Source organism: Chroicocephalus ridibundus, chromosome 9 (genome assembly GCF_963924245.1).
Source record: "Chroicocephalus ridibundus chromosome 9, bChrRid1.1, whole genome shotgun sequence".
NCBI classification, from domain to species: Eukaryota; Metazoa; Chordata; class Aves; order Charadriiformes; family Laridae; genus Chroicocephalus; species Chroicocephalus ridibundus.
The window spans coordinates 16,436,236-16,462,790 of record NC_086292.1 but is presented as its reverse complement, the minus strand read 5'-3'; the positions used below and the strand labels follow the sequence as shown (position 1 = coordinate 16,462,790).

Genomic DNA, 26,555 nt, shown 5'->3' with positions numbered 1-26,555 from the left:
TAACCAGTAGTGTTAGCCGGGGCAGCGATCTTCCAAAATAGCAGACTTCGGCAAAACTCTGTTCCCACTGAAGATATCACAAACATTCCCATTGATTTCTGTGCAAGAGTTGAGCAAGTGCCTTTTATTACTCCATCCTATATAAGGAGTTTGAAATATTTCTTGTCATGCAGTCAAACAGAATAATTGTACTGGCATTTAAATCCAACTGGAAGGCATGGCCGAATTCTTTTCTGGCTCGTTTAACCTTCCTAATGCCAGAATTCATATGGAGCTTTCCATAAAGCCCATACAGGGCTGTGTCAAACACAATCCTTTCCCATATGATAGATTTTTTCCACAATATATACTGAAGCAGATGAATTTAAAATTTAGTTTCAGCGATCAGTTGTGTAGGTAAAATGTAACTGCTTAAAACCAGACACAGCAAGTAAGCACAATGAGGAAGAATCTGTGTTTAAGTTTCTGTAAACGTTTGGGGCTATGCTCTGTTGGGGATTTTCTAACTCTCTTGCCTTTCATGGAAAGGATTTCAAAATAGCAATTTCAAAATAAAGTACAGATTACTCTTCATATGGTTTTCACTTACACCCTGATACGGATGCACAGGCAAGATGCTTGTGCGCCATAACGGGTAAAGGTGTTTGACAAAAATATAGTCATGTATTTTGTGTAAAAAAATAAAACTGAAGACCTATAAAGATATTTGATATTGTTGTCCTCTAATGTTAAGCCTGACCACCCTTCTTAAAAAGATGATGAAAGGATGTGGAGTAATTGAGATTTAATGGTATTTCTCCCTCAAAAAGCTTAAAGGTATGGTCTGTAACTGGGCTCTCTGCACCAAGGCAGCTGCCAATTCTGTAAATTCTGCTCCTGCCAACATATGCAAACAGCTCAACAAAATTGAAAAAATGTATATTAACTGTATTTTAAAGAAAAACTGTTACACTATATTCTCTTCAGCCCTAATTACCTTGAAATTACTTTGATGAGAACAAAGTAGCACATTTTTGTTTGGTGCTGAGATCACTTAAAATGAGACATGGAAAAGAAAAATTGTGTATCCTGAGGGATATCACAGTATTTGCCTATAATAATTACAATAACTTTTACTGTTTTTAATGCTAAGATATCACTTAAGTAGTACTACTGCTAAATTTTAGTTAATTTTCATTTGTTGCTATCTTAATTGTTACAGAGTACTCATATTTGTAAAGTTATATCAAGGCGTGTAACACAAAAACATGTTCAATATATGCCTTCAATAATTTCTTTGTTGTTTGCAAACTTCCAACTTACAGCAAAGCTGGCATTTTATAGCCTGCAGAGCTATAAATCATTTTTAAAATCATGATGATATTACTGAAAACAGATGTGAAAACATATGTTTGCCACGGTTGTATAAACCGCTTACTTGTCATACTTAATAAATGTTGATACTTTTATTTTAACTACATTCCTTCTTAATAACTTTGAAAATCTTTTCCATGGTAAATATATTTTGCCTTAGTAAAAGTAATGGCAGGTTTTGAAAAACAAAGCTTGTTTTGTATACACATTACAAGTACGTTTTTCGCTGAGCAACCCAGCATAGATCACACTCTCCAGTGACTGTCCACATCTGAATCTGAAAAACATTCAGTTTTTGAGGTACGCCAGAGCCAAAAATAAATACATGCAAGAGAATAATGCTATTATTAGGAACAAAGAATCTATAAGGGAGTGAGACCAATCATTGAGGAATAACAACACTTGTAGAGGGTGACAGAAAGGCCCAGCACACACTTGCTGGGGATTTTCAGAAGCAGAGTATTGACTCTGTCCTACCGGTGCAGTCCATCAATTATAGGGTGCCTGTCTCCTATAAATGAGAGATTCATACAGGAACTGTAATACAGGCCTGACACACTGCCAAATGCAAGATCAGCTTGGAATTGCTGGGTATACAAAGCAGTTGGTGCCTTTAAAACATCAGCATTTGTCCCACTATAATGTCTTCAAAAGGTTTCGGTTCTGGAGCTATGGGATTACTTGACAATTACATCTTTATTTGACAAAAATGAGTAACTTCTGATTCTCATATTTTCAGAGAAATACTTGACCTGTGCAGACCAAGCAGAAAGCCAGAAACATTATTCTATCTTTAAAATGATTATTTAAAATGTCTTATGATTTTAAAGCCCTTTTGTCTGATGTATGTGAATCTCTGAACACTAACTTCTCCCTAAAAAAAGCCCGCAAGTGCACGCAGAAGTAACACATGTATAAAGACATATTTCCCAGTATATAATCAATTGAAGAAAGATAATACTATGCAAAAATGTAGATCAGGACATGAATAAACCTATACAACTTTAAATTTAAGGTGAATTATGGCACACAAAATGTTAACATCAGATCTTTGTGATTTTCTACATGTTACAAGGAACATTCAGTTTTCACAGGAGCCTGGGTATTGGGTTCACAGGTGGTGGGATTTAAATTATTTTCACGCTTTTCGGGATTTCTGAATCGTCTTTTCTGATCCTTAAACTGTACTTTCCTTCATCTGTCCTGAGTGACAGGACTGCTACTACCAATAACTACATGATTTGCATCTTCGAATCCCATAGGATATTGGATTGTTTCTCTGAAAAATGACTAAACATGTGGCAAGAAACCACGCACAGTTCAAGAAAATTAAAATCAACTACACTTTCAGATTTAAATCAAATACCTATGCAATTACTACAGAAATGTAAATTTTTAATCTTAGGAATGAAGATATGGTTGATAACTGTTTGGCTTCTGGTGTTCGTCCATAAATGCCAACAGGAGTCAAGAGGGAAGGATTTAAGCATGATGATCCAGACAGAAAATTATCTCAGAATTGCATAAAAGGGCTCTTTTGAGGTTCATGAGGAAAGTGCTTAAATGCGTAGAGAAACCAATGAATAGGAAACAGCCTCTGCTTTCAGGACGAGAGAGTCAAGTATGAAAATATAAAATACAGGAAGGAAGTTTCAGGCTCGTCCTACCCATAACTGAATCAGTTACAGATGTCTAAGGAATAGAGCTGATCATACAAAATCATGAATCTGCCCAAATAAATTTATATAACTGTGGAACCACAGGCCACATGGAGACTCCAAATTCTCTTGAGTAGCTCATAAAATTGTCTATACCTGCCTTTTTAGTTTTCTCAGAGAATACATTAAATACAGAGAATGCAATCATTTACTCAGGCCTGAGGTGTATGAGTTTGTCTGATTTTTACACATAACCTAAAATCACCTCAACCAAAATCGAAATCAGTTTGTGTTTTAATTTATGATAAAATGTTCCTATTTACAGTAGACTTATGAGTACATTTAGCTTATGTTGTCTCCTCTTTTGGTCACTTCCTTCTATTTGTTTTCCTTCACATCTTTTTCACCCTGAAACCTTAATATCTCCCTCAGTACATGGTATTCACTTACCTTCAGCTTTCTTTTATTTCTTTAACTATATCCCATTGTCTTTTTTTTTGCAGGTACTCATTTTGTATGGTGCTTTCTGCACGTACTGCCAGAATAAACCTCTCGCCTATTAATACAATTTATATTTTTGTTGTATTTGCAAGGAAACAAAATGTCTGCTTCTTCCCCAATGTGCAGCCACAGATGCCACATGCTCTCTGTCACTCCACCACTTCCCCAGGGCTCGCCTGCATATGCCAATGTATTCCCTTTCTCACATACTCAACAATCACTGCCGGGAGAACCAACAGAGGAGACACTTCCCTGCCTACAGGACAATCACTACAGGCCAAACATCACTTCTCCCCTTGCTGCCTCTCACCTCTGAGGTAATGTAATGTTATTAGACACAAAAAATGGCTTCGTTCCCTCACCTACATACCAGCATTAGAGTAGTCTGCACACACATCCCCTGGAGGCAAGGAAACAATACCATGTGACTAATCAAATATTTGCTAGGAACTTCATAAATAATTGAGTCAAAAGACCGGCAAAATATTAGCCCCATACTATATAAACAGAGAGACGCAAAGAACTGATTGTTTACACTTCCTAAGAAGAATGCCATGTAAATTCACTGGATACATTATTCATGGCAATTAGGCACTTAGCTCTCTTAAATTTACAATATTACGCCACTGCATATGCAGAATAATAGGAAAAAGGAATAAAACTCATGAGTGTAATTAAATGTCTGAGATGAAAAACAGTCTGTAATTCTACCTTTATCCTTTTGTATCTTTTTTAGGCTGGTCCCAGTTTCTTGATCAATGAGTTCTCCTTCCCTGCTGTTGGTCAGCATAGCTAAAAAAACCAGAGTGCACAGCTATATAACACTGTCAAGTAAAAAAAAAGTCAGAAGAGAGGAAAATATTACATTATTTTCCTCTTTGTCAATATTTTGGTATTTTAACATTTATTTGTAAGTCTTACAGCAATTGACCATTTTTATTGTCCATGATCAACCGTTTCCCTGTCCTGGTTCCGCATGTAGGGACAAGTAAAATATGCAGCAAAAGCAAATTTGCTTAAGTTGATTAAACAAAGATACCAAGATAAAACCCAAATTACTATTGAGATGAATGTGATTTCTTATGAAATGTTCAAATCAACTAATTAGAAAAGTACTTCACAGAAATCATTTTGGGGAAAAAAACAGTTAAGGATTTAAGTGTAAGTAATTATCCATAAAGCAGCAAGCTTAATAAAAAATACAGATAGACAGATAGTAACACAAATTGATAGATGACAGCAGAAAAGCCATACATTGCAGCGTTGAAATAAATTCTTTACTTAACACATGCAAGATCAGTGAAAGGTGTTAGTTTATGATTTCAAGATGGCTATTTTCTTTGTTCTTATTTGGTTAAAGCATTTCCTTCTCTGCAATTAACCAATTACAGAATTTAAAGTTATTCCAGTGAGGACACTTGTTAAAAGCATCACTGCCATGTTTTAGGGAAAGTGTTTAGTTGGGTTCTTTTATATTGCAAAAGTGAAAAAAAAAATATATATTTATATAGATACAAAGTATATATACATATTTTTACAACAGTAAGCATTAGACTTCAACAGAGAGAAATGTTTAGTTCAACATAAATAAAACCTAGGTTTTTTTAAAAAGCTTGCAGCACCATTTCTGGAGCCCAGAGGCTTGCAGTGTGTGCTACTACTATTAATAAAACAAGTTATAGTAGCTTTCAAAATCTAAAGTGAGGACAGAAGTCCTTTTTTCACTGTTGATATAGGAAGTTACATTTCTTGTCCTGTATATTTCTAGCCCAATTTTACATATGAAAAAGCTGAGGGGAATCTACTTTCTAGTATCTGCCCTGTGTGTGCATATGTTTAGGCAAAGTAGTTCAGGTTCCATTGACTAGTTTGTGTAGAGCCAGCTGTGCTATGTGGTGCCACGGTGCTGCTGCACAGACCAGAGTCCAAACTGCAAAATCCCAGCAAGCAGCTGAGTAGTTATTTGATAGGAGTGAAGTCTACACTGACTTACATGGACTGCACTGTTTTTGTAGTTTAAATCTAGCTCAGCAATGCCTGCATAGGATCCAGTCATTGTGAAGACAACAGTGTTGACATACACTGACGTGAAGAGATGTTAATTGACTTGCCCTAGATCCCTCTTGGAAGCACCAAGAATAGGATCTAAACTTCCTCTAGACTGAATTAGCATTTTAAACACAAGATCAATAATGCACAGGCTGTGAAAGCTGTGGTGGAGAGACCAGAAAAATCAAAAAGCCCTCAGCCTCATGCTGATCAGGGAATGTGTGGGCATGAGGAGGTTTTTTGGAATGGAAAAGCCATCATATAATCTGTGACTTTTCTGATATACACAGAAAGAATATCTTGCTATTTTTCAATTCCAGGTGCCTTCAGAGGCACTTACTACAGCGTGCAAAAGAAGCTGGTTGTACCAGAGGGGGGTTGGTATCTTCTGCGCATGGATGGATACTGGCACAGAATGAATCTGAGGGACTAGGCTCTGCACAGTGATGAACCCTAATAAAACAAACTATATTGATGAAATTTCTGGGACGTTTTCTAGCAAGTGAGTGCTTTCCTGTGTTTCCCAGCAAAGAAATATTTGCCTCAACAAACTTCCAAAATTCTTGAGGTCAGTAACTGCGAAGGGGTGTGAGGCTGCAAAGCACTAACCAATTCTGTCTGGTGTGTTGTCCAACTGGGACGGTGAGCTGGACACGCTGCTGCTCTGATGGGAGGAAGCGTGGCTCCCAGGTCGCTGACTGTCTTCTAGAGATGGAGCTGGAGAAGGGCTGTCTTGAATCCTTTCCTTGAAACAGAAATAAAACATGGTCTGTGAAATTTGATTCAGGAGCTTCTCTGAAGTTCAACTAAAAAAATGAAGTTGGCTAAAATAGCAATAACAAATGGTACTATAGGTATGGAGGAAAAAAAGGGTAAGAAATTATAAAAAATTAGCAAAATGAAATTCTGCAGATTGCCTGAAGATGCCGTGGAGTTTTCAACGTAAAAATCTTTAGGAACAGGTTAGACAAGCATGTCATAAGTAATAATTCATCCTGTCTTGAGGAAGGCTAGAGATTACATGACCACTTGACTTACCTTCCAACCCAGTGATGTCATATGTATAATCTTTCTGAATTAATTCACAATTCCAATACCCTTCATTCCTGTTTCTAGGACCAAGAAGAAATCAGAATCTTCTAAAAAGGACAGATCATGGCCTGAGATACTCTAGATATTCTTATCTTAAAAACCCTTCTATGCTTTAAATCCTGTATTACAAATCCTTGGAAGCATAGTTCCAATGGAGAGAAACTAACAATTGAATTTACAGAATTCCAGAAACTGCATCTTTGGAGTTGCCCTCATCCCTGGCAATCAGCTGCTCCGTGTGGAAGCTCAGAACTGAAATACTACTTTCTTTTTTTTAAAAAGGGACATCCTCTTGCCCCCACCTCATTAAAAATCACAATTACAGTGTAATCTGGGGAAGCTGTCTCAAGGGAACTTTGCAATTTTTCTGCCTTTCTAACCTTTTCTCAAAAATTTTTCATTAGGAGTATGCAATCTGGCTACTTGGTGGCAATGTACCATGTGCTTTTGAAAATAAGCTCAATAGCATCTGAACTTTTTATGCAGTTTTTGCTAGACAATATACTAAATCAATAATATAGCTTTAGGGAGAGAATGGTAGATTCTAATAGTTTTTCCATTATAAATAGCTAGTATAATAGCTTCTGTTCATAACCTATCGAGGCAATTCATTAATAACACTGTCAATAAGATCAACATTTAAAGAATAGTCTGTTATCCATTAAAACCACCTCTCTAAACCACACTCACCTTCATATTTATAGATACTTTGAGAAGGACGCAAAGGGAATGTGAGATTGGATCCTCGTAATAGCAAGGGGTGGCATTTGCCTACTCCAATCACACAAGCCAAAAACATAGCATCGAATGTGTTTTTAATAGGATAGTTATCGTACATTAAATAACAACTGAGCCTCAAAATCACGTAACAGATGTGTATCTATTACATAGCTGTTAATCCTCAATGGATCCGTTTTCACTAATTATCTGTTATTTAATGAACATACAATAACTAATAAATCTTAAAGGGAGACTTTTAATTGCAGTATGTTTGAATGCTAATTAAAAATGTTTATTAAGTTTTAACAGATATTAATCCATTATGTTGAGTCACAAGTTGTTAAAACTTTGAAAATTGAATGGTTTTAAACAAATTTTCAAATTCTGGGGAGAAAACAGTCAAAGTCACTGATCTTAAAGTCTCCTGTGTTTTCTTCCTCTCCACCTCCAAAAGAGTGGGTTTAGAGGTTTCTGAGATGAGAGGAAGAGGAAAAGAGTCACGACTTACCTCTGTGGTTGGGTTGTTTATTAAGTTACTTTTAAAAGTCCCATTCTTACCCCAAGAAGTATTCTTCTAAATAAATGATGAATCATATACACGCAATGCTGAGGTTATACATACTACGTGTCTTTTACCTTTGTGTAAATAATAACTTCCAAACAGATTACTGCTAACAGGCTACAACTCCGACTGTAATTTTATTTGCCTGGATTTCACTTTTAATAGTCCTCTTTGGCACTATTTCCTCTCTTTTAACCACAAAGAGTACTCAATTTACAATTAAGATACCATTTTGAAATGGTTGCTTTTACAGAAGAGTACATAGTTTAAGTAAATTTGGTTGTCTATTGCAACCATGAAAATGAATAGCCAAGGAGAGGACGTGCCAACTGTTCTGCAAAATAACCTATGAACAAATATGACTGTGAATTAACACTTAGATATCACAGAAACAGCCATATATGTCATCTTAAATGGGAGTTATTTGAGTAATTCAAAAGCTGATGATTTGGAAAAGCAAAGTATTCGAGCTCGTCCTGGTAACTGCATTTCCCATTGTCTCTTGCTATAAAATAATCTCTGCTTCAAGTAATTTGCCTTCAAACTCAGGGTCTTGGTTTGAAATGTTCAGTCAGAAATAAAAGTGTCAAATAATAATGTCATTCTTAATCACACAGTGAATCACTTTCTAAGAGAATCAGTTGATTATGTCATCTAACGTCTTACCAGTTACAAAAATTTACATATACAGGGGAGATACACTTTTCCCTATAAGCAACAAAGGAGATGAAATTGTATCATACGTACTACAGATGAGGATAGAGTATCATCATGTAAGACTGCATATGGATCAAGAAATTGTCTATTTCTAAATGTTTGTGTGGAAATGCAATGCTAAATTTCCCCTAGTGTAATGAATAACACTATGAATAGACTCTTTTTTTGCAAGTAAACAGATCCATTTTTCAGTCCTGTAATCAGTATGCATCTATTTAGCTACTTAACAGCAATGTGCTCTGGTTCATTAGGTAGCTACTGTTGTGTCTCAGCCTAGTTAAAATTTCACAGCAAGTTAATCTATTTTATTACAAATGAGAACACAAGTGATAATGTCCTCACCATTTTCCAAACACAGGGTTAACAGTATTTGTAACAAATCAATGAGGGCATTTAAATAGGAAAATTGCAAATCTAAAACCTTAACTTTTTTTTTTACACATTGATGACTTCATTTAATTTGTCATCTATGTATTTTACAACCTTGTTACTTTTCATATATTTTATTTTTTTCCTCTTGAGAATAGCTCAGTTCCCACTAGCGCACTGCTGTGCAGCCTGGTTCTACAGTAGGTACACTCACAGTAATACAGAAGCATTTCTAAATAAAGTCATATTTTCTCCATTTGTATTCCTTCCTATTTCATAAATTTGCAAGACTCATATTCCGGGCTATAACGTAATTTGTTATATATATAAAATTTACAGATTGTGAGAATTTTATGAAAAATGAAAACATTTCTCAAGATCTCACCTATTTATCTAACTGTAGTACCTACTTTATCTTATCTTTTCTCTTCCTTTTACAAAGCTGTAACATAAATTCTCAGAAAAGACTTTTTGCAGTATTTAATCCTTTTGAAGGGTTATATATTTCGGTCTCACTACAGATCAGTGTCTTGCTCTGGCTCAAAAAATGTAGCTACAAAGCTTGACATTGTTAATTTTAGTTGTGATTTAGGTTAAGGGCACTGAAGTCATCAGCTCATCCAATTTCCAGATACATCCTTGATTTCACCTTAATGTCCCTTTTCTATCCCCTGTGAGGTAGTATTCCACACAAATAACATGAAACACTACATAACAGTTGCACTGGCACTAGTTTTATCTGAAATACATATGTACAGCTTACCTATTTTTGACTTAGTCATCTTGACCTTAATTCCTTATCTCTGATTTTTTATAGTATTGATCTTTATTTTGTGTCAAGAGTTTAGAGAAATGATGTTGCTGGATCTTCCTTTATTTTTCTTTATTCTTAGTTCTAATCTAGCTGTAATTACTCTTCCAAATGTTAATCCATTAATGAGTTCCTAGAGGATTTAATGGCATTTCACTGCTGACAAGGAGGCTGTGGAAGTTTGTCTGAGTCCTGGATATTTTATTCAGACATTTATCTTGATATTTCATATTTAATTGAGGTGCTGCTTCTGTACTCTACAGGGCTCTGCAGTGGCAGGAGAGCTGGAATTCATCAGACCTTGCTAATGAAATGGACAGGAAGGAAAAATGGGGATTCTTCTGTCTTTAGGTCTAAACTAGACTTTTCAACTACTGTAAGAAAGATTCAGAGCTGATGACCATGTTGGAAAAAAAGAGTTCATAGGCTATGGCAGAATAAATCTTCCAACATGAATTTGCACACTAGTTTCCCACTGGAATGTTTATTGTGCCACACCTCAATCTCTCACTGCTTGCCAAATCAACATTCACATTCTCAAAATGGACTACACAGTTAAAAAAATCCAGAAACCAGAGACTAATTTCTCTGGAGGGGTCTGTGAAGCCAGGAGCAGTCAGCCAATAGACTGGCTGAAGACCTCCTCCCCTCTTATCCAAAACTACCACAATTTCATGCCTGCAATATCGCTGCTCCTGTTTCCCTGGCTGAATTCCATCCTCAATAAGAGAGAAAAATAAGAAAAATTAACACAATTTTAGTTAGCAAAGAATTGAATTGCTAGCATTTTATATTTTGTTTTTAGTTAATATTAACACATGTATTTCTTTCCAATTGACGTTAGTTGATACTAACACTATTTGAATTCTAATAACAAGTACATTTTTAATAGTGTTCTAAAGTTTACAGTCCTTAGCTAATGCATTATTGAGAAAAGCAATACATAATTGGCTTTTAGGCTTTTCAAAGAAAAAGAATAATCCTGACAAAGTAAGCAGGAGCTGTGCTAAATGTGAAATGATGCTGGACAGTGGCTGACAAGAAATATGATGGTTATGATTTCCGGGCAAGAGAACAGTGGTTAGGCTTATATTTTGAATCATCTCAGTCTGGGAATGGGTACATGCAAAGAGCATGGATGACTTGGTCTCCTGAGCTACTTAAAATATCTCCAATTGCTGTAAGAACTGGAGATGAACAAGGTAAACAGCTGGTCTAAAAACTAAGATAGGATCTGTATGTCTGAAAGCCAGCTGGATCCCATTCATCTTTTGCAGTGTATCAGGAAGTCATTCACTTAAAATATCTACTTTGCCATTTAAAATGCAATTTTTTTCACTGTGTACCTATAGTTGTTTCGGTTGTAGTCAACTGGCAATTATTTTCCCACCAAATTTAAGAAATCATAAAAACTCTTCTACGTTTACTGGTTTTTAATACCAGATGTTCACATACTAATTCCATTACCTTGTGACTACTTCCTATCAATTCATTAATTGCCAGCTGCTCAGCCAAACAGAAAACCGCAGCTAATCAGATGGTATTGGTAAACAGCCAAACAAGAGCTTCCTTCTTCACCATTTCATAAATCAGCAGTCACTGAAAACTATGGCAACCTTCACTCGTATATTAAGATTTTACCTTTACATTTTACTTTGGATCTGAAAGCGTAATATTGACTAACATTGGAAAGGATCTTGCAGTGGGAAACTTTCTACTCATACCCCTCCTACAAATTGTTTCACCCAGTGCTGCTATCCAATGAAAGGAAAGCATTCCCAGGACTAATGATGATAATGCTACAACTAATCTACATTATAGCTACATTAGTTATTAAGTATAAATGCAAACGACTAAGCCAATACTAAAAAGATCTGAGCCAGAACTAAAAGCTAGTATGTGCTCGGCCTAACAATATTCTCTTGCAAGCTTTGCAAAAAAAGAGATGTACTTGCTTCTTATTGTATTTTTTCCCACTTGCAAATTTAAAATAAGTATTCATTGCTTATTCTTTAATCCAGCAACCATGTGTCTCGGTGTTAACAAGCAAGGCATTCTTGGCATTGCAGGGAGAGGGATATGCCTCCTTTCAAAGGAGAGACGAGAAGGGTATTTAATGCAAGTTGTAGGGACCTGAACACCTCCCAACACAGTAGTTTCTCTGTATCAGCAAATAAAAAGACACAAAACTGCACACTCACTTCTCCTTCGCTACAGACACCAAAATTAGCTTTATAAGAAGGAAACTTTAACTACTCTGTCTCACGTCACTCCCCTAACGTATTCTAGTACCCATTTCAGCAATAACCTGCCAGCAACGAACACATGCTATCAAATGGGACAGAATAAATTTAATAATGAGAAAAATAACATACACTTTACAGAAGTTTTATTTTATAAATGTTGTATTATTCTGAAAGCAATTCAAAATGAATTGAATACACAGAGAGATATGAAATTAAGTATGTTATAAATTCTGTAATGAGAAATTTTATTATACTGAGAAGAATTGTTTCAGAGTTTTCTGAGATGGCCACATTTTTCTGGCTGTCAGGTAAATATTATGAATGTGAGTTGTACAGCACACAGAAAATAGCACCTCTCAGCAATAATTACAGAGCCCATCTGTATTCTCTTTAGGGAATTTAAAATCATGTCATATACATCCTTTACAAATGCTTTAACAATCCCACAAAATCAGGAGAACAGCAGCAGGCAAAGAAAAGGAGACTCAAAAATCTCTACTGCACGTCTAGACCACACTGTACAAATAATGCTTTGTTCTGTTTATCAGTAGACAAAAATATTCAGATGGAAATTGTGTAGGGTTGATGTGAAGTACAAGATTTCAATTTCCCTACCAAAACAAAACATTGCATTTCACCTAAAGTGTCCTTTCTTTTTTTTTTTTTTTTTTTTGGGGGGGGGGGGTGGGGGGGTGGAGAGGGGTGGGGTTTCATCTGTTTCTGAAGTACACTGGGGTGAAATTCTGAAAGAAATAGGATTTCAAATACAAAAATAAAAACGCTTTATTCTGAGGGTTTTTTGAAACAAAGCATTTAGATCGTACATTAACTTTTTTTCTCTTGGGTTTTCCAGCTGCATTCAACAAATGTGTTATTTATTCCTAATTTGGACCTGGATAAGAGCAGAAAGAATAAGAGAAAAGTAGGAATACAGCAAGCATGAGGGAATGACGACAGAAGAAAAATGGACAGCAGGAAACCAATTTGCAGAAATACTCCTACTCAGGAGAAGCACATCTGTCAGGAGCTCAGAAGAGGTTGTTAGGGAGCCAGAAGAAAAGGGAGAGAGAACAACAAGAAGGAGGAGAGAAAGAGGCGGAAGGGTGAGACATAAGCAAGAGGAGCAAGGAAAGTGCAAAGTATGTGGGGTGAACAGAAGAAGCAGCACGGAAAAACTGGGAGAAAAGGGCAAAAGAGCCTCTCAGATCTCTGGGATAAGATTTTTGCCTCGTTACTCTACTCTCAGTACTCTTTTAATATCTAACACAAAAGGGAGCTGCTTAAAGCCCTTGGTTTAGATTCGGTTCCCACAATTTCAATCCCACCCTAACCACACTATCTCCTACCAACCTGTTTCAAAGGCCATCTGGGAAAGTGGCCTTTCAGTGAACATAGAAAGATTCGCATAGTCATAGCTTCAGGAACTTGGCTTTTGCCAGACTTTCTTGTACTTTCCTAATGCAAAACTTCCCCCCTGTCCCCCCAAGTCCCCCACCCCCCCACACCTTTTAGCTGAAATTGTATAAGCTAATATGTCCTTTAGTCATATAAGACCTTCTGGCTTAAACTGTATAAATTGAGACTCGAGGCTTGTGCATAGTTTGAGGCCTGATTCCTTTACGGACAGAGAGTTGTTATAGGGGCATGGTCAGATTCCAAGGTTCAAAAGTACCATCAACGAACAGAAGAGCTAGTCCCATTTTTGCTGCGACACTTCTTTGTGTATTTGCCATCTGTGTGGTGTGCTGAGGTCTCAACTCCTTTAGACACAAATGAATTTAAATGATCTGTTAAGATTTAGGCATGCTTTCAGCATTTTATTCAACTTGTGTTCTCAGTGTACACCTTAACAGCTCCTTTATGATCAACTGTGTGATATGCTGTGAATGCATATTAATAATCATATTCATTTGTTACATACTTAGTCATATTCATTATAGGTCCACAGTAAAATAAAAATCTTAATGTTATGTAGTTATTGCTCTCTGGAGTTGAGTTGTTCTATAAACTTCCGTGAAAAATCTTTTCCCTTTTGTATAAAGGGCCCATCCAAACTTTGCTTCAGAAGACCTGAAAATATTGTCCCTGAACAGATTTTTCTGAGTTTCAGGAAAAAAATTACTGGATGAGAGTAAACTACTGCATTTATTCACTACTGTTTCTAGCCTAAACCATGATTCAAGTGTACTTCAACTAAGTTCCACTCCAGACTGGTCCTCAAGACCAGGCTGCAAAGCTTGTTACACCTCGGCCAGTAACTGGATTGCAGAGTTTAGCCAGCTGAAGAATAGCTCTGGAAAAAAAGAACTAACAGGAGAGCAGATGCAAGAGGCAGAACAGAGAGGGTGGTGAAGTCGGTGTTGTTGTCAAATTTGGGGTTTGCCGTATGAGACCCTCAATTATACAGACTCTTCAGAACCATTTGAGCCAAGTCTCAAATGGAGCAAGCTGTCAGATGCGCAGTAATTCCCTGAAAGAGGGGATTTATTTCAGGGACACTGTCAGAACCGTAGCTATAGCACTGCTAGCGAGTGCTGCTATAATCACATCAGATCATATTATAGATGGCTAAGAAGGTTTTGTGAGCCTGGCCATCGTGCCTGCCTAATTTATAGTGTTCCTGTCAGGAAGAAATCAAGTTTCATAGTTACGACATTTCTTTCTGGAGCACTAAATGTTAACTTTGCTGATCATGCATATCTTGGTAGAACAGCTTATTTCTAAATGGCAAACGTGATATAAAAAGCATAATGACTTCATTCAAAACCTTTATAAAGCAGCTGATTCTCACACCTATAGAAAACAGGCCAAGTAGTATTTTAGTCATCAGAGTATGGAAATAGATACACAATATATTCATTTCTCTCATTTTAAGTAATCTCATGATGCTGGAATTGCAGTCCATCTAAAACTAGTCATTTTTTGTACTTATTAAACGCACTTAAATATTGTCATATAATAAAATTAATACTGCTGACAGGTAACTGCAGCAATGCTTTTCTTCTACATGTTTCATTTCGTACAAGGATTTCATCTTAATTGATCGTCATTCAGAGCTAGATGATTGTACGTAAGTGAAGGAAAGGACAAAAGGAGTCTCACACTCTCTGTAATAAAATTCAGTTACAATCTCAGTGTTCAAAACAAATGAGAGAAACATGCAGCATAACTTGACAAGTGAGAGTAACACAGCCATGGATGCACACTTTTACCTCTGTCACATTAGCTACTGGTGTATTTTCCTCTACATCGTGTAGAGGCAATAATTCCCACTAGAGTACTGGTGAGACCTACTGTTGCTGTGGAGATATTGTGTATCCTCTAGTGCAGGTACTGGGGAAAAAATAGCTGTAAATGAGTAACTAGCATCAGCAAGGGCCTGCTAAAGAGCATCCTCAAACCTAACTGCTTGCAAAAACTGTGGCTTATATTACAAAGAACTGTCATTGTTTACAAATACATATTTAATCTTCATTTTGACATACTGATAGCATTTAAAATATAATCAAAGCTTATGCAGTCTACTTGCTGCTACAAGTATTCCACTGCTATATTTAAGTTATGGTTTTCTCAAGAGGTCTCTTGAACAGTTAAAGAAAAGGTTATTGAGCGAAACAAATGGAACCTCGATTAATTTCTAACAATTCAGTGACTTGAATTAACTAGCGGACAGTTGGACACCAGAGAGATCATGTTCCCCCCACCCAGTCAACAACTGTTCCAGATACACTGATGATAAAGAGAAGCTTTTATAGATCTTAATTCTAAATAGTCTCTAACTGTGGAATGCCTCCCCACCTTCACTCTGAATTTTACCAGCCTCCCAGAACATGATAAAACAAATAGTAAATAAAATCAAAGTATTAATAACATTTGCCCTAATTTGGAAGTGGACTCTCAGTAAAGAAGAAAAACAACCTGAGGCAATTTTGGAGATGCTCAGGGCCAGGAAGAAGATCAGAAGAAAAACTAAGACCTCCAGAACCTCAGCAACAGAGACACGTAGTATTTTATGCTACTGTAATGTGACAAAAGAGATTTGCTTTATTCTTCAAAAGTATGTTGATATCAGTAAATACAAGTATGAACAATAAACAGGTGGCTGTGTACTACTAGTTTTTTTTCCCTGCTTGATGTAGAAACAAAATTTCCTGCAGTGCAACCTGTGACAATAGACAGTACAACACAACCCTAACTAATTTATTCTCACAACTGGCCTGTAATATTGCCAACAGTAACTTTCTCAATGATAAAACAATGGTATTTTATGATTAAGATGTTTTACAATACAGACAGGAGAGATTAAGTTCAGCAAATCAGTGAAAGTTATTAGAATAAAGCAACAAAGAACTTTGGGATTCCAGAACGATAGGGACAGTTGACTGTAAGTGAACATAAATATCAAAATAAAAAGACACGTATTTGCTGGAACTGATAGCTGTATAGACTAATATATTTAAAAACAAAGAAAAATGGACTAAAATAACTACCTTTCAAAGTTGACAAAATTTTGTTTTGTCAACAAGAAACGTACATGTGCATGCAAACACACAAAAAAGACTGATAAAACCTTTCCTTTTTGCTCAATAAAAAGAGGACACACTGTGTTTTAGGGAATCTCATAGCACCAGTCCTTCACAGGCACTGATGCTATATCCTTCTACTTTGAAAATGTCTTGTCTCAACATATTTTTTAGTGCGTGGCAGGACTTCAGCTCTCTCTCAACACAGGCATGAAATTTTCTTAACAACCTGCTTGGAAGAGACTATCAGAAGCCTTTTAAAAGTAGAAATACATTTTACCCAGCCAGAAGGAAATTTAGGTGTGGCTACCAGAGACTATACTCATTAAGGTACTTCTGATGATTTTCTCTGCTATTAATCTGTTCTAGAATTGTACCGCACCAGAGTTCCTGTTATGTTCTATAGCATTTTCTTTTAAGTATAACATTAAGTTTGATTTTAAACAACCATTTTAGAATAGCTTTTGAGCTTTAACAGATGCAGCACTGCTTATTCCCCTAGCCTCTAGTGAGTGTTAGTATCTGTTTTTAATTACATTACAGATTCGTAGAGCAGAGTATCTTAACTTCTTGACTGTACTCGTGGGTATTTCCTCAGACTGAAGCACTATCAGGAAGAGCAGACCAGGTGTGCTAGAGGCAGTATAAGCTCACTGCCTCTCAGTTATCTTCCTTAAAAAGACACCGTAAATGTTTTTGTTAGCCACAAATAGCTTTTTTTTTTTTCTAAGGCTCATAGATGACTCTTACCTTTATAACAGAGGCCCCTGCCCTGGAAAGAGGACTGTGCATTTGGGCTGCTGCAGCCATGTTAGCTATTGTATTGAGGTGGTTCATCTGATTCATTGCCATTGCAACCGAAGCGGGAGGTAGGCTGACGGGAAGCAAAGGGTGGGGCATCATCATAAACGGCAGGTCTATCCCTAAAAGAAAGCATGGGCAGATTATATGTGTCAGTCCCACACCTTAATTTTTAGAGTCTATATCTACTGCAACATTGACTAGCCAAACTCAATATTATTATGTGTTAATAATTTTGATGTTACATAGGGAATAATTGTCTTTGTATTCCAGAAAAGACTATATGGTTTGTATTAGGGAAAGAAACATACAGCTGTAAAGTAACACAATATTAGCAAAACGATTATACAACAGTGCATAAGTTCAGTGATCTCTTTATTAATAGCAATAAAGAAAAAAACACAAAATGTGTAGATATTTGCATGTTTTTCCAATATTTATTATTAATTTTATCTGACAATATACTCCTACCAAGTCCTCTTAATATTCTTAGTTCACATGCACGGCAATTTGAGACTAGATTTTTATATTAGGATTGCTTCTTGAACACAGGAAGCTCTGGGTTGGACTATAGACACCACTGAACTACTGTACAGAAGGTCTCTGAACTGGAACATGTAACAAGAGGTTTAAATTTTTGACAGAGGTTTTAATTTCCAATAACTCACTTTAAAATGTCTTCTGCTATGGATATAAAACAATTTAATAAAGAACAAAACTCATTTGGACCAAGCTGCAGATCTTGACATTGCCAAAATGGTGACGTTACTTCTAGCAAGAATTAGATTCTCATGTTCCATTAATATCTATTTCAGCATTTGTATCACTTGTTGTACTTAGGAATGACTAAAATGGAAAGCAAGACCAAGACACCAATTCACTGAAAAAATTGTTTCAGGTTATTTTGCATTTAAGAATTCTTTAGCGAGACCACTTGAAGATAGCTACTTTGGGGATCCAAAATTATTTTTTTCAGAAAAAATAGGACTCATTCTACCAGACAAAAGGTATTATAATTTTTCTAAATGAAATTTAGATTAGAAATCCTCATTTAAAAATTCAGGCACAAGTAGTAAATAGCACAATCACATGCTAATCACATAATAACCATATGCTATTCTCATTAATTATTTCTAAAAGTTTTTTAACTTTTGTCTCTATTTTAACTATTTCAAATGAGAAGGCCAGTCAACATTTTGATGTATGACAGAACCCACAGTAAAAAAATATCATTGACTGATATAGCTTATGTTATTCAAATACAATTTGACTTTAGTGATATAAAAACACCACCGCGTCCACACAAAAGGCAGAATTGTATATATTCTGAGCTCCCACACTATTTCTGTTTAGCTTGAGTATATCATGATCAAGAACTGTGATGTCTTATGAGTCATTATATATTTTATATGATGATCCATGCCAATATTAATTATGATAGGTGATAAGCAAAGCACACATACATCTCCCTTCACTTTAAACCATACTGACAATCCCCTTCAGTGCTTACATCCATAAGCCTTTGTTCCCCTGCCTATCTCCCTTAACAGCCCAATAATCTTTCCTCATACTCTATAGAGTTCCAGAACTCCTAGACACCATCTGGCCACATTGAGTTGTATGTCTACTTAAAGTCCAATTGACATGCAAACTAAATGCAAACTACAAACAGAATTTAACAGCACATCACCAGTTTTAAGACACAATCCGTCAAACATTTCAGAGGACTATGAAGAAAATATATCGTATGCTTGCAAATCACTGGACATAACGTCTGACCCTTTAATAGCCTATAGACATTTGCCTACTTCAAAATCTAGGGGAAAGTATCTTTAAAGTTTTCTTTAACAGCAGACACAATATCCTTGTATGTAAAATGCATACGGGTATTGAATTATGCAAGAATATAAAATGAAAGGATAAACTACGGTGAATTTGAGTCCTCTGGTCTGTTAATTCTCAACTACTAATGCTTAACCCAAAATGCTCAGGTCTATACCTTCCCATGAACAAAGCAGACCCATATTGTAGGAGTCATTTCAATAGCTTTTATTTGTTCAACACTGGGGCCTTACATAGGCAGCAAGGAACTATCTACTCCTAAAATTGTATTAGGAGCCAGAAATGTCATTCATGCATTAAAACTAACACCAAAAATCAGCTTTCAAAACTTTGAGGATGAAGAGCTTAAACAAATAACAGGAATTCAGAAATAGTGAGATTTTCATTCTTCATACAGCGTCATCTGTTAGCATTAACTTTACTCCTCCCTAATTTTTAAAATATTAATCCAGATCTTGTAGTAACTTTCCCTTCCCTTCCTTCCCTCTTTGGGTGTAAAGGAGAGGGGGAACTGCTGGCTTACCACCTGCCCCCTTTCTAAGGGAAGGAAAAGATATGGGTTTGAAGGGAGCTTTAAGTTCCAAATCCAAAATTTATCTATGTCATTTCATTCCAGTTGCTTTAGATAGCTGGGTTCAATGGATGACCATGCCCACATCTGGCAGGTACAAGGCAAAAGAAGGCAGAGGGACTGCTTCTGCTCACTTTTAACTAGACATTTTGCAGTTATTCCCCGCTCTCCTATTTTTATTTGGTGGTCAGCATTTTCACCTGGAAGAGAATTTTCTCATATAGATAAAATTTTAAGCAACTTCATGGTTATTTTTCCCTTCAGTCTAGGCCACGGAAATGTCAATTAAGGACAGTCCCTAACCCAGCTGTGGGTGACTATTCAAAGAGGGTGGCTGTACCCCAGTGGGTAACTTGGACATGATGCAAAGCGTAGCAGACAGTGGGAGAAGTGACCCTCCTGTCGGTTATGGGTCTCCCTGTCCATTTCCCTCACCTCCAGGGGGATGGGAAGGAGTGCAAGCCCTGCCTCCAAGCAAGGCTGTGTGTACTTTTTTTGCCGTAAAGCACGGTACGTACTGTTGGTGAGCAGATGATTCTGCTGGAGAGGACTGAGTGGGTGTGCACTTCCAAGGCTTGACTGCCCTGACAGTGTGGGATGACCAATGCTGTGCTGCGATCCTGTTGTAATGGGAGACTGGAGCTTGTCTTTATCCCAGGAGGATTCACTCCCACCTGCAAAACAGGGTACAAACCAACCATAAATGGCATATACTTTTCTGCAAAAGACATTCTGCATGGCTAGCAACGAGCTAATACTCTTTACCATAGCTAAGCACCTAGGACAAACACAGCACCTGAATCCTACACCTGATTTTTTTAAAAAACAAATTAATAAATATGCATCAAGGAAAAAATATGATCAGAAACTTTCAGCATGACCTACCTTCATAATACTAGTTTCTGGAAACAGAAATATCTAAATATTTAGGAATAAAATCATCCAAGTAAGCATCAGTAACAATTAACTAAATAAGGCATAAAGGGAATATCTGAGACACTGAAGCACAATCTCCTTCTCTCCCAGGGCATCAGGTCACCCGGTCCCTGCCAAAGACTAACAGGTGTCCATCCTCGGGCTCGTGAACTCTCTCACCGCTGTTAATGTTACTCAAGAGTCATGCTGCTATGCACTCCCTCCAATGCTCACTAGCATTCAAGCTTAAATTCACCTCTGAATGGGTTACCACAATTTATCCTGCCGCTATGTTGTCTTTGAGCTTAAATAGCTTTTCCTCCACTGCTGGGTTTGATCCTGGGGATGTCCTAAGTGAAGCCCTTCACTTTGCTAGGTTAAACAAGCCAGGCATTAGTTTGGGCTTGGAAATCATTAGTATTCAGGAATTTAAACTTAAAGATCCAGGTATCTATTTTGCAGATTGCAGTTTTCTTCAGTATTATATACCTGAATAGCAAAAAGCTCCTTTTAAACAGCAGTTAAATAGACCATGTTAGCGAATTCTGAAATACACCTGGTCCACAAAACGAACCACCTTAAAAAGTTAGATTGGACATTCTCTAGAGTAAAGAGGTATTTTAAGTACACTCCCCTCTCAAGTACGCCCCACATTTTCAATTAGATTATAGATTGTTATGAAAATGTGTAACTGCAGTATTGACTTTGTTTTGAATTTACGAACAAGAATTTCAGTTAGAATACATAGATAGATTACTGTGATGTAGCAGATAGAGGCAGCAAGCAAAAAAACCATTTTAATTGAATATGAAAGTAACAGAAAAATTCCATTCTTTATGACAACACTTAGCTAATAAACATGATTAATACAGCTAAATGAAAAAGTTTGAAAGATCAATGATTCAGAAAAAAGGAAATCACTCCATCATTTTAGCACTATGTCCAAGCATGAATTACCTTCCTATAAAAGATTTGTAATTTGTAAAATGATGAGTAATACATTGACAAAGAAAGATACACTAAATTATGCCATGTGATATAATGTAACATGGCATAGTGCAGTAATTAGAAGAACTACTACAGCTTAGGCTGTGTCAGCATCTTTGTTATTTAATATACTGCGTATCAGCTCTTTCAAATAACACTTGACTGAAACTTAGTATAGCAGTTGTTCATTCTGACTACTGTGAAACAGAGGTGGTGTTATCTGGTAGTTATTCTCAAGTTAAATTTGTAATTTAAAAAAGATTTTCTGAGGAAAAGTTTAGTATTTGATTTTACTAAATGAGTTTTATTTTTCTCCATATGCTTTTTCAGTAAACTTAAGTTTAACATTTACATTTCATACCTTAGCATGATATTTTTTTTTTGCATTGAAATAGATTTTATACATGTAACTTCATGTATCAGGGCAGCGGCCACGAAAACTGTGCCCAAGACAGCTTGTCAGAGACTTTTGAATGAAAAGAAAAAAATGCACTCTTCATCTAAAAGTCTCCCTCACGCCGTTTGGTTTTATCCAGTATTTCCAACCCCAGGCACAGATGGTCTAAACTCTTAGCTCATTTACTTATTTCTGGAAGCTTCTTTTGTCTTTCCAAAGCCTTGTGCATCTACCCACCACACTTCTGTGGCCCTGAAGCTGTAGTATCAGAGTGCCCTACCAGCGTTCTCTGCCCAGATTTTCAACTGTTGCACGTTGGAAAATACAATTATTCCTATTTCACAGATGGAGTATTGCACTGTGCAGAAAAGTGACTTGCTTAAGGAAATACAGGAAACCTGCAATGGAACAGGAAACTGAATTTAAATTATGTCGTACAATCCAAATCACTGGACCAGTTTTCCTTACAGATGGGGACAATAATAACTTTTTTCCCCTGCAAATTCCACTTGTAAATCTGCTACAGTATTCAGTGCCAGCAACACAAGAATAAATTGCAATACACTTATCTCTACTAACCATTCCTGTATTCTTATGTTCCCTATCACTTCTCCATAGAGAAAGAACAAAAAAAATACTGCCAAGCGTATGATGTATAATAAAAGTGCATGTTAAATGAAATGTATGCTGTAGTCGGCAGCATACCACACAGATAACAGCTTCATCACTTAATCTAGACTACATATACAATGTAGTATCAAGTCTCTTAAAAAGAAAATAATAATTATTTTCTTACTTCTTCTTACTTGGAACTGTTCAATTGTGAAGTGTTTTACAAGGGCAGTATGATTATCTTCAACTTAAAGCGGGAAAGCTGAGGGGCACAATTATGAAGCAACTTCCTCCATGCTACCTGGCAGACTAACGGTGAAACGTGAAGAGAAGCCAGGTCTCCCACGTCCTACTCCTGTGCTCTAGACCACAGACACTTTCAATTCATCCTATCCACAAGTCCCTTTGCACAGCTAAAAAATAAGAGTTTTAAAAGAAAACTTGCATCCTTCCCTGCAGTATCCCCATACAGTAAGAAAAATTCACATAAAAATTAATAGTAAGCCATAACTAGATTCACATTATAAACCAAATATGTAAAGTGCAAACCTGTGGTAATATATTCAGTCCTTTTACTATCACGCAACTTTAAAAAAAGGTATTAATTTTTGAGCATATACATTTTATTATTTAGTAACACAGTTGTCAGCATGTTATATCAGCAAGCACATATTTAACATACATATATATGAATGCATATTTTCAAATTATTTGTTACCGCAACAATTAGATCTATACATCTATGAAAAGTAATTCCTCCTTAATACTTCAAAATTTAGGTTTAGCCACATTTTTTCAGGAGATTTCTCTTGTCATTTTTTGTCCAAATAGGTGCCATCAATAAAGCAAAGATGTCGTTTTCACTCTAAATACTGTCTTTGGGTATAAGCAGCTTACAGGTGAAACTGAAAATGAAACTTTATGATAGGAATCACGCAATGCACCACACCACCAATGGGAGTAAAAACTTTTTTCTCTTGTTACATTCAAAAGGTTTGGTCTTTGAAGAAATTTGTATTAGGAAAAAGTAATTTCTTTGTCAACACTGAGGTAGTGAAGGCTCTCACTCTTTTTAATATAGAAGATAAGGAGTCTAAAATCATACAATGATCTGTATTACTGTATATAGAGAGACGGACTTCCAGTAATTTCTTTTGGGTATATATGAGACAAAAGGGAAAAAAGATATGAAAAAAGAAAGCAAACATACAACACTATGGAAAATGAGACAACAGAAAACAGCAAAGGAACTTTACCTCTTGTATATGAAGGGAAATATAACTTTTTATTTTAAATGAGAAAGAATATTTAGTTTTAAAATACTAATAACTTGATTCGTAAGTGTCACAGGATTATTATTACAGCACTCAGAAGTCTGTTGATTTGTCAAAATGCCAATACATCATTTATACATGTTACAAAAAGCTTTACATTTAACACTATTACCCACTACCCATATGACCTTCTCTCTAAGAGATAAAACTAAAGGACAAAAAGGTAATTTTTCCTTATCTTGTTTGCATTCTAGTCGATCTTGTCCCAGAACAGATTGTACTCAGCATTAAAAAAGGGCAAGAAAGACAAGAACTTCCATCTTCCAGAGCTCCCAACGCTTGTCAGAAGCAAGCACAGAGACTGCGGTTTCCTTAACACAGTCACACAGAAGTGGGAAGAAAAAGGCAGGGATAGTAGCTGGCCAACCATCCTGAAGACTGCAGAATAAGCTGGCTGCTCAGCAGAAACAGCTAAAAAAAGGTCTGGCCTGCTCCAACCATGCAGTTCAGGCCATGCAGCAAATGCGTGGTGTACAGTTCTGCCTTTGGATTTGCAGCTAAATGCACAATATGAATAAAAAAAAGGCCTGATTGTCTCTTTTGTACACAGTCGCCTACACAGAAACGTAGTGTGTGTTTCAAAAGGCACAAAGACGGACACTACATGGATTTGGTAAGAGAAAGAGTTATTTACGATATACTTAATAATTAATGTCTGGTATTTACGTCTTAATAGGTTATTTCAGAGAACTTATTTATCAGTGCATGAATTACACTTAGGTTCAACTAGGCAAAAGTGAAACAAATGCAACAAACCCCGGTCCATCCACTTCTGAATTAGAACATGGTGAGAGGTAAGCATTCCCTTAATGCCATTTTACAGCCCAGTGGCCAAATTCTGTATGTCTCTGTTCCCAAGTTCCTGTGAACAGCGAATTCAGGTGAGTTCAGACACAGAGGAGTTAAATCACAGGTAGCACAAACAAATAGGGAAAATCAGCCTAAGCAATACATACGCATGCTGGGGATGATATACACTGTACTCACAGACCCACTGCAAGGTTATTTACAATCATGTACATGTCTGTAAGCAAAGTGCCTCTGTTTAAGTTTCATTTTGTTTAGAAGGAAATGCAAGTGATAAGCTCAGGTTCATTTTTCTGTAAATGCTGTTTCTCATCCGTCTTTGGTTTTAGTAATTTTATAAGATAACTCTTAAAGATATATGTTTCCTAGTAATAAACCTCTCTGTGCATATGTGTTCTTCAAAACAAAATCAAAAGAACTTTTTGGGGAAGATATATTTGTGAAGATAAAATTAGTGTTTTGTTTTTAGGTACTGAAAGATCTCTGGAAAGTAATCAAATTGGTGAGGTTTTTTTTTCATTTAGTTTCAAATTCATTTTATCAGCCTTAAAACTGTCTGGTCTAGCTAAATGAAATCCACTCAGTCAGAGGTACCTTTGAATTGAACAACCACACTGTTTCAATCTATGTCTGTCATTTTATTTTTTGTTGTAATACATTTCCAAAAAATTGAACTCAAATTGTTAAAAGCAATACCATCTTCACTGTCCAATTTTATTCTAAAATTATTTTTAAACACATTTTTCATGCTGTTGGGCATATTAAGCATAACATCAGCTGCAAAGAAAAAGGTATTCAGTGCATTGCTATTTCAGCACTGATAACTTATAAGTATTAACTTATATAACTTTTAAGTATTTATCACCTCTAACTTCTTTTTTAAATGTCCAGCACATACAAGTCCAGTAAGGATGGGAAGATACTACCCAGGTTATATTTCCGGTAAACTGTCACTTTTCTGTCCAAAACACATAGCAGTGTTCTGGGTCAGGATTATGACCCATTTAACCCCAAATTCTGTCCATCATATTGGCAGTAGATGGCAAGTGTGGACACTTTTTGTGGTCCCTTACCCTCAAATAAACTTTCTTACTTTAAAATGGGTGTATGATTTTTTAATCAGCCCCCAAAAGCATGACACCCATCTGAAATTCTAAATGGAAGATTTGCAATGCATTTAAAGCTTTAATGCATTGATTTGTTTAGCTGTGTGTATTTGGCTATATCAACTTCTGGATTGTGCCCTACAAGAAAGCCAAGGAAGTGTATAGGGCAAGATATTAAAACTCAAGTAATCCAGTGATGGCTTTACTGGGCTACTTCCAAAAACTTATCAAGTGGTTCAGCAGATGTAATTACTGCTTAGCCCTGCCAAAGCTTTGAAATGTGCCCATTAATTCAGCAATTCCCAATCTGTCCATCAGTCAGTCATACTTAAAAAATATGTCTGTCACTACTTAGGTGAAGTAATCTGTTGATAATTATACAATAAGAAGGCATCTGAAATCTGAATATAATTTCTAAACTTTTTGAAAAGTCTTAATGACAGAAAAATCAAAGTTTATTTAACAGCAAACAGGATACTGAAGATAACTGAGAATATGTCAGAATATTTGATGCCAATTTCATTAAGAACAATTATTTCCAGGAAGATACTTTTTTAGAAGATAAAAGCACAGATGTAATAT

The 26,555-nt window shown here is 36.2% G+C and overlaps 1 protein-coding gene across 3 annotated transcripts in view; it reads right to left on the bottom strand.

Annotated features, from left to right (window-relative positions):
- Positions 1-26,555, bottom strand: part of DACH2 (dachshund family transcription factor 2) — a 303,611-nt gene that overhangs the window by 50,675 nt on the left and 226,381 nt on the right. For 2 of the 3 annotated variants that reach the window (XM_063346550.1, XM_063346549.1), the window contains exons 4-7: positions 20,334-20,489; positions 17,352-17,524; positions 6,171-6,306; positions 4,224-4,304 (exon numbers count right to left, since the gene is read on the bottom strand). In XM_063346550.1, the coding sequence (XP_063202620.1) occupies positions 4,224-4,304; positions 6,171-6,306; positions 17,352-17,524; positions 20,334-20,489 (546 nt within the window). The remainder of the gene's footprint in view (positions 1-4,223; positions 4,305-6,170; positions 6,307-17,351; positions 17,525-20,333; positions 20,490-26,555) is intronic. The other variant, XM_063346551.1, reaches the window with a different exon arrangement.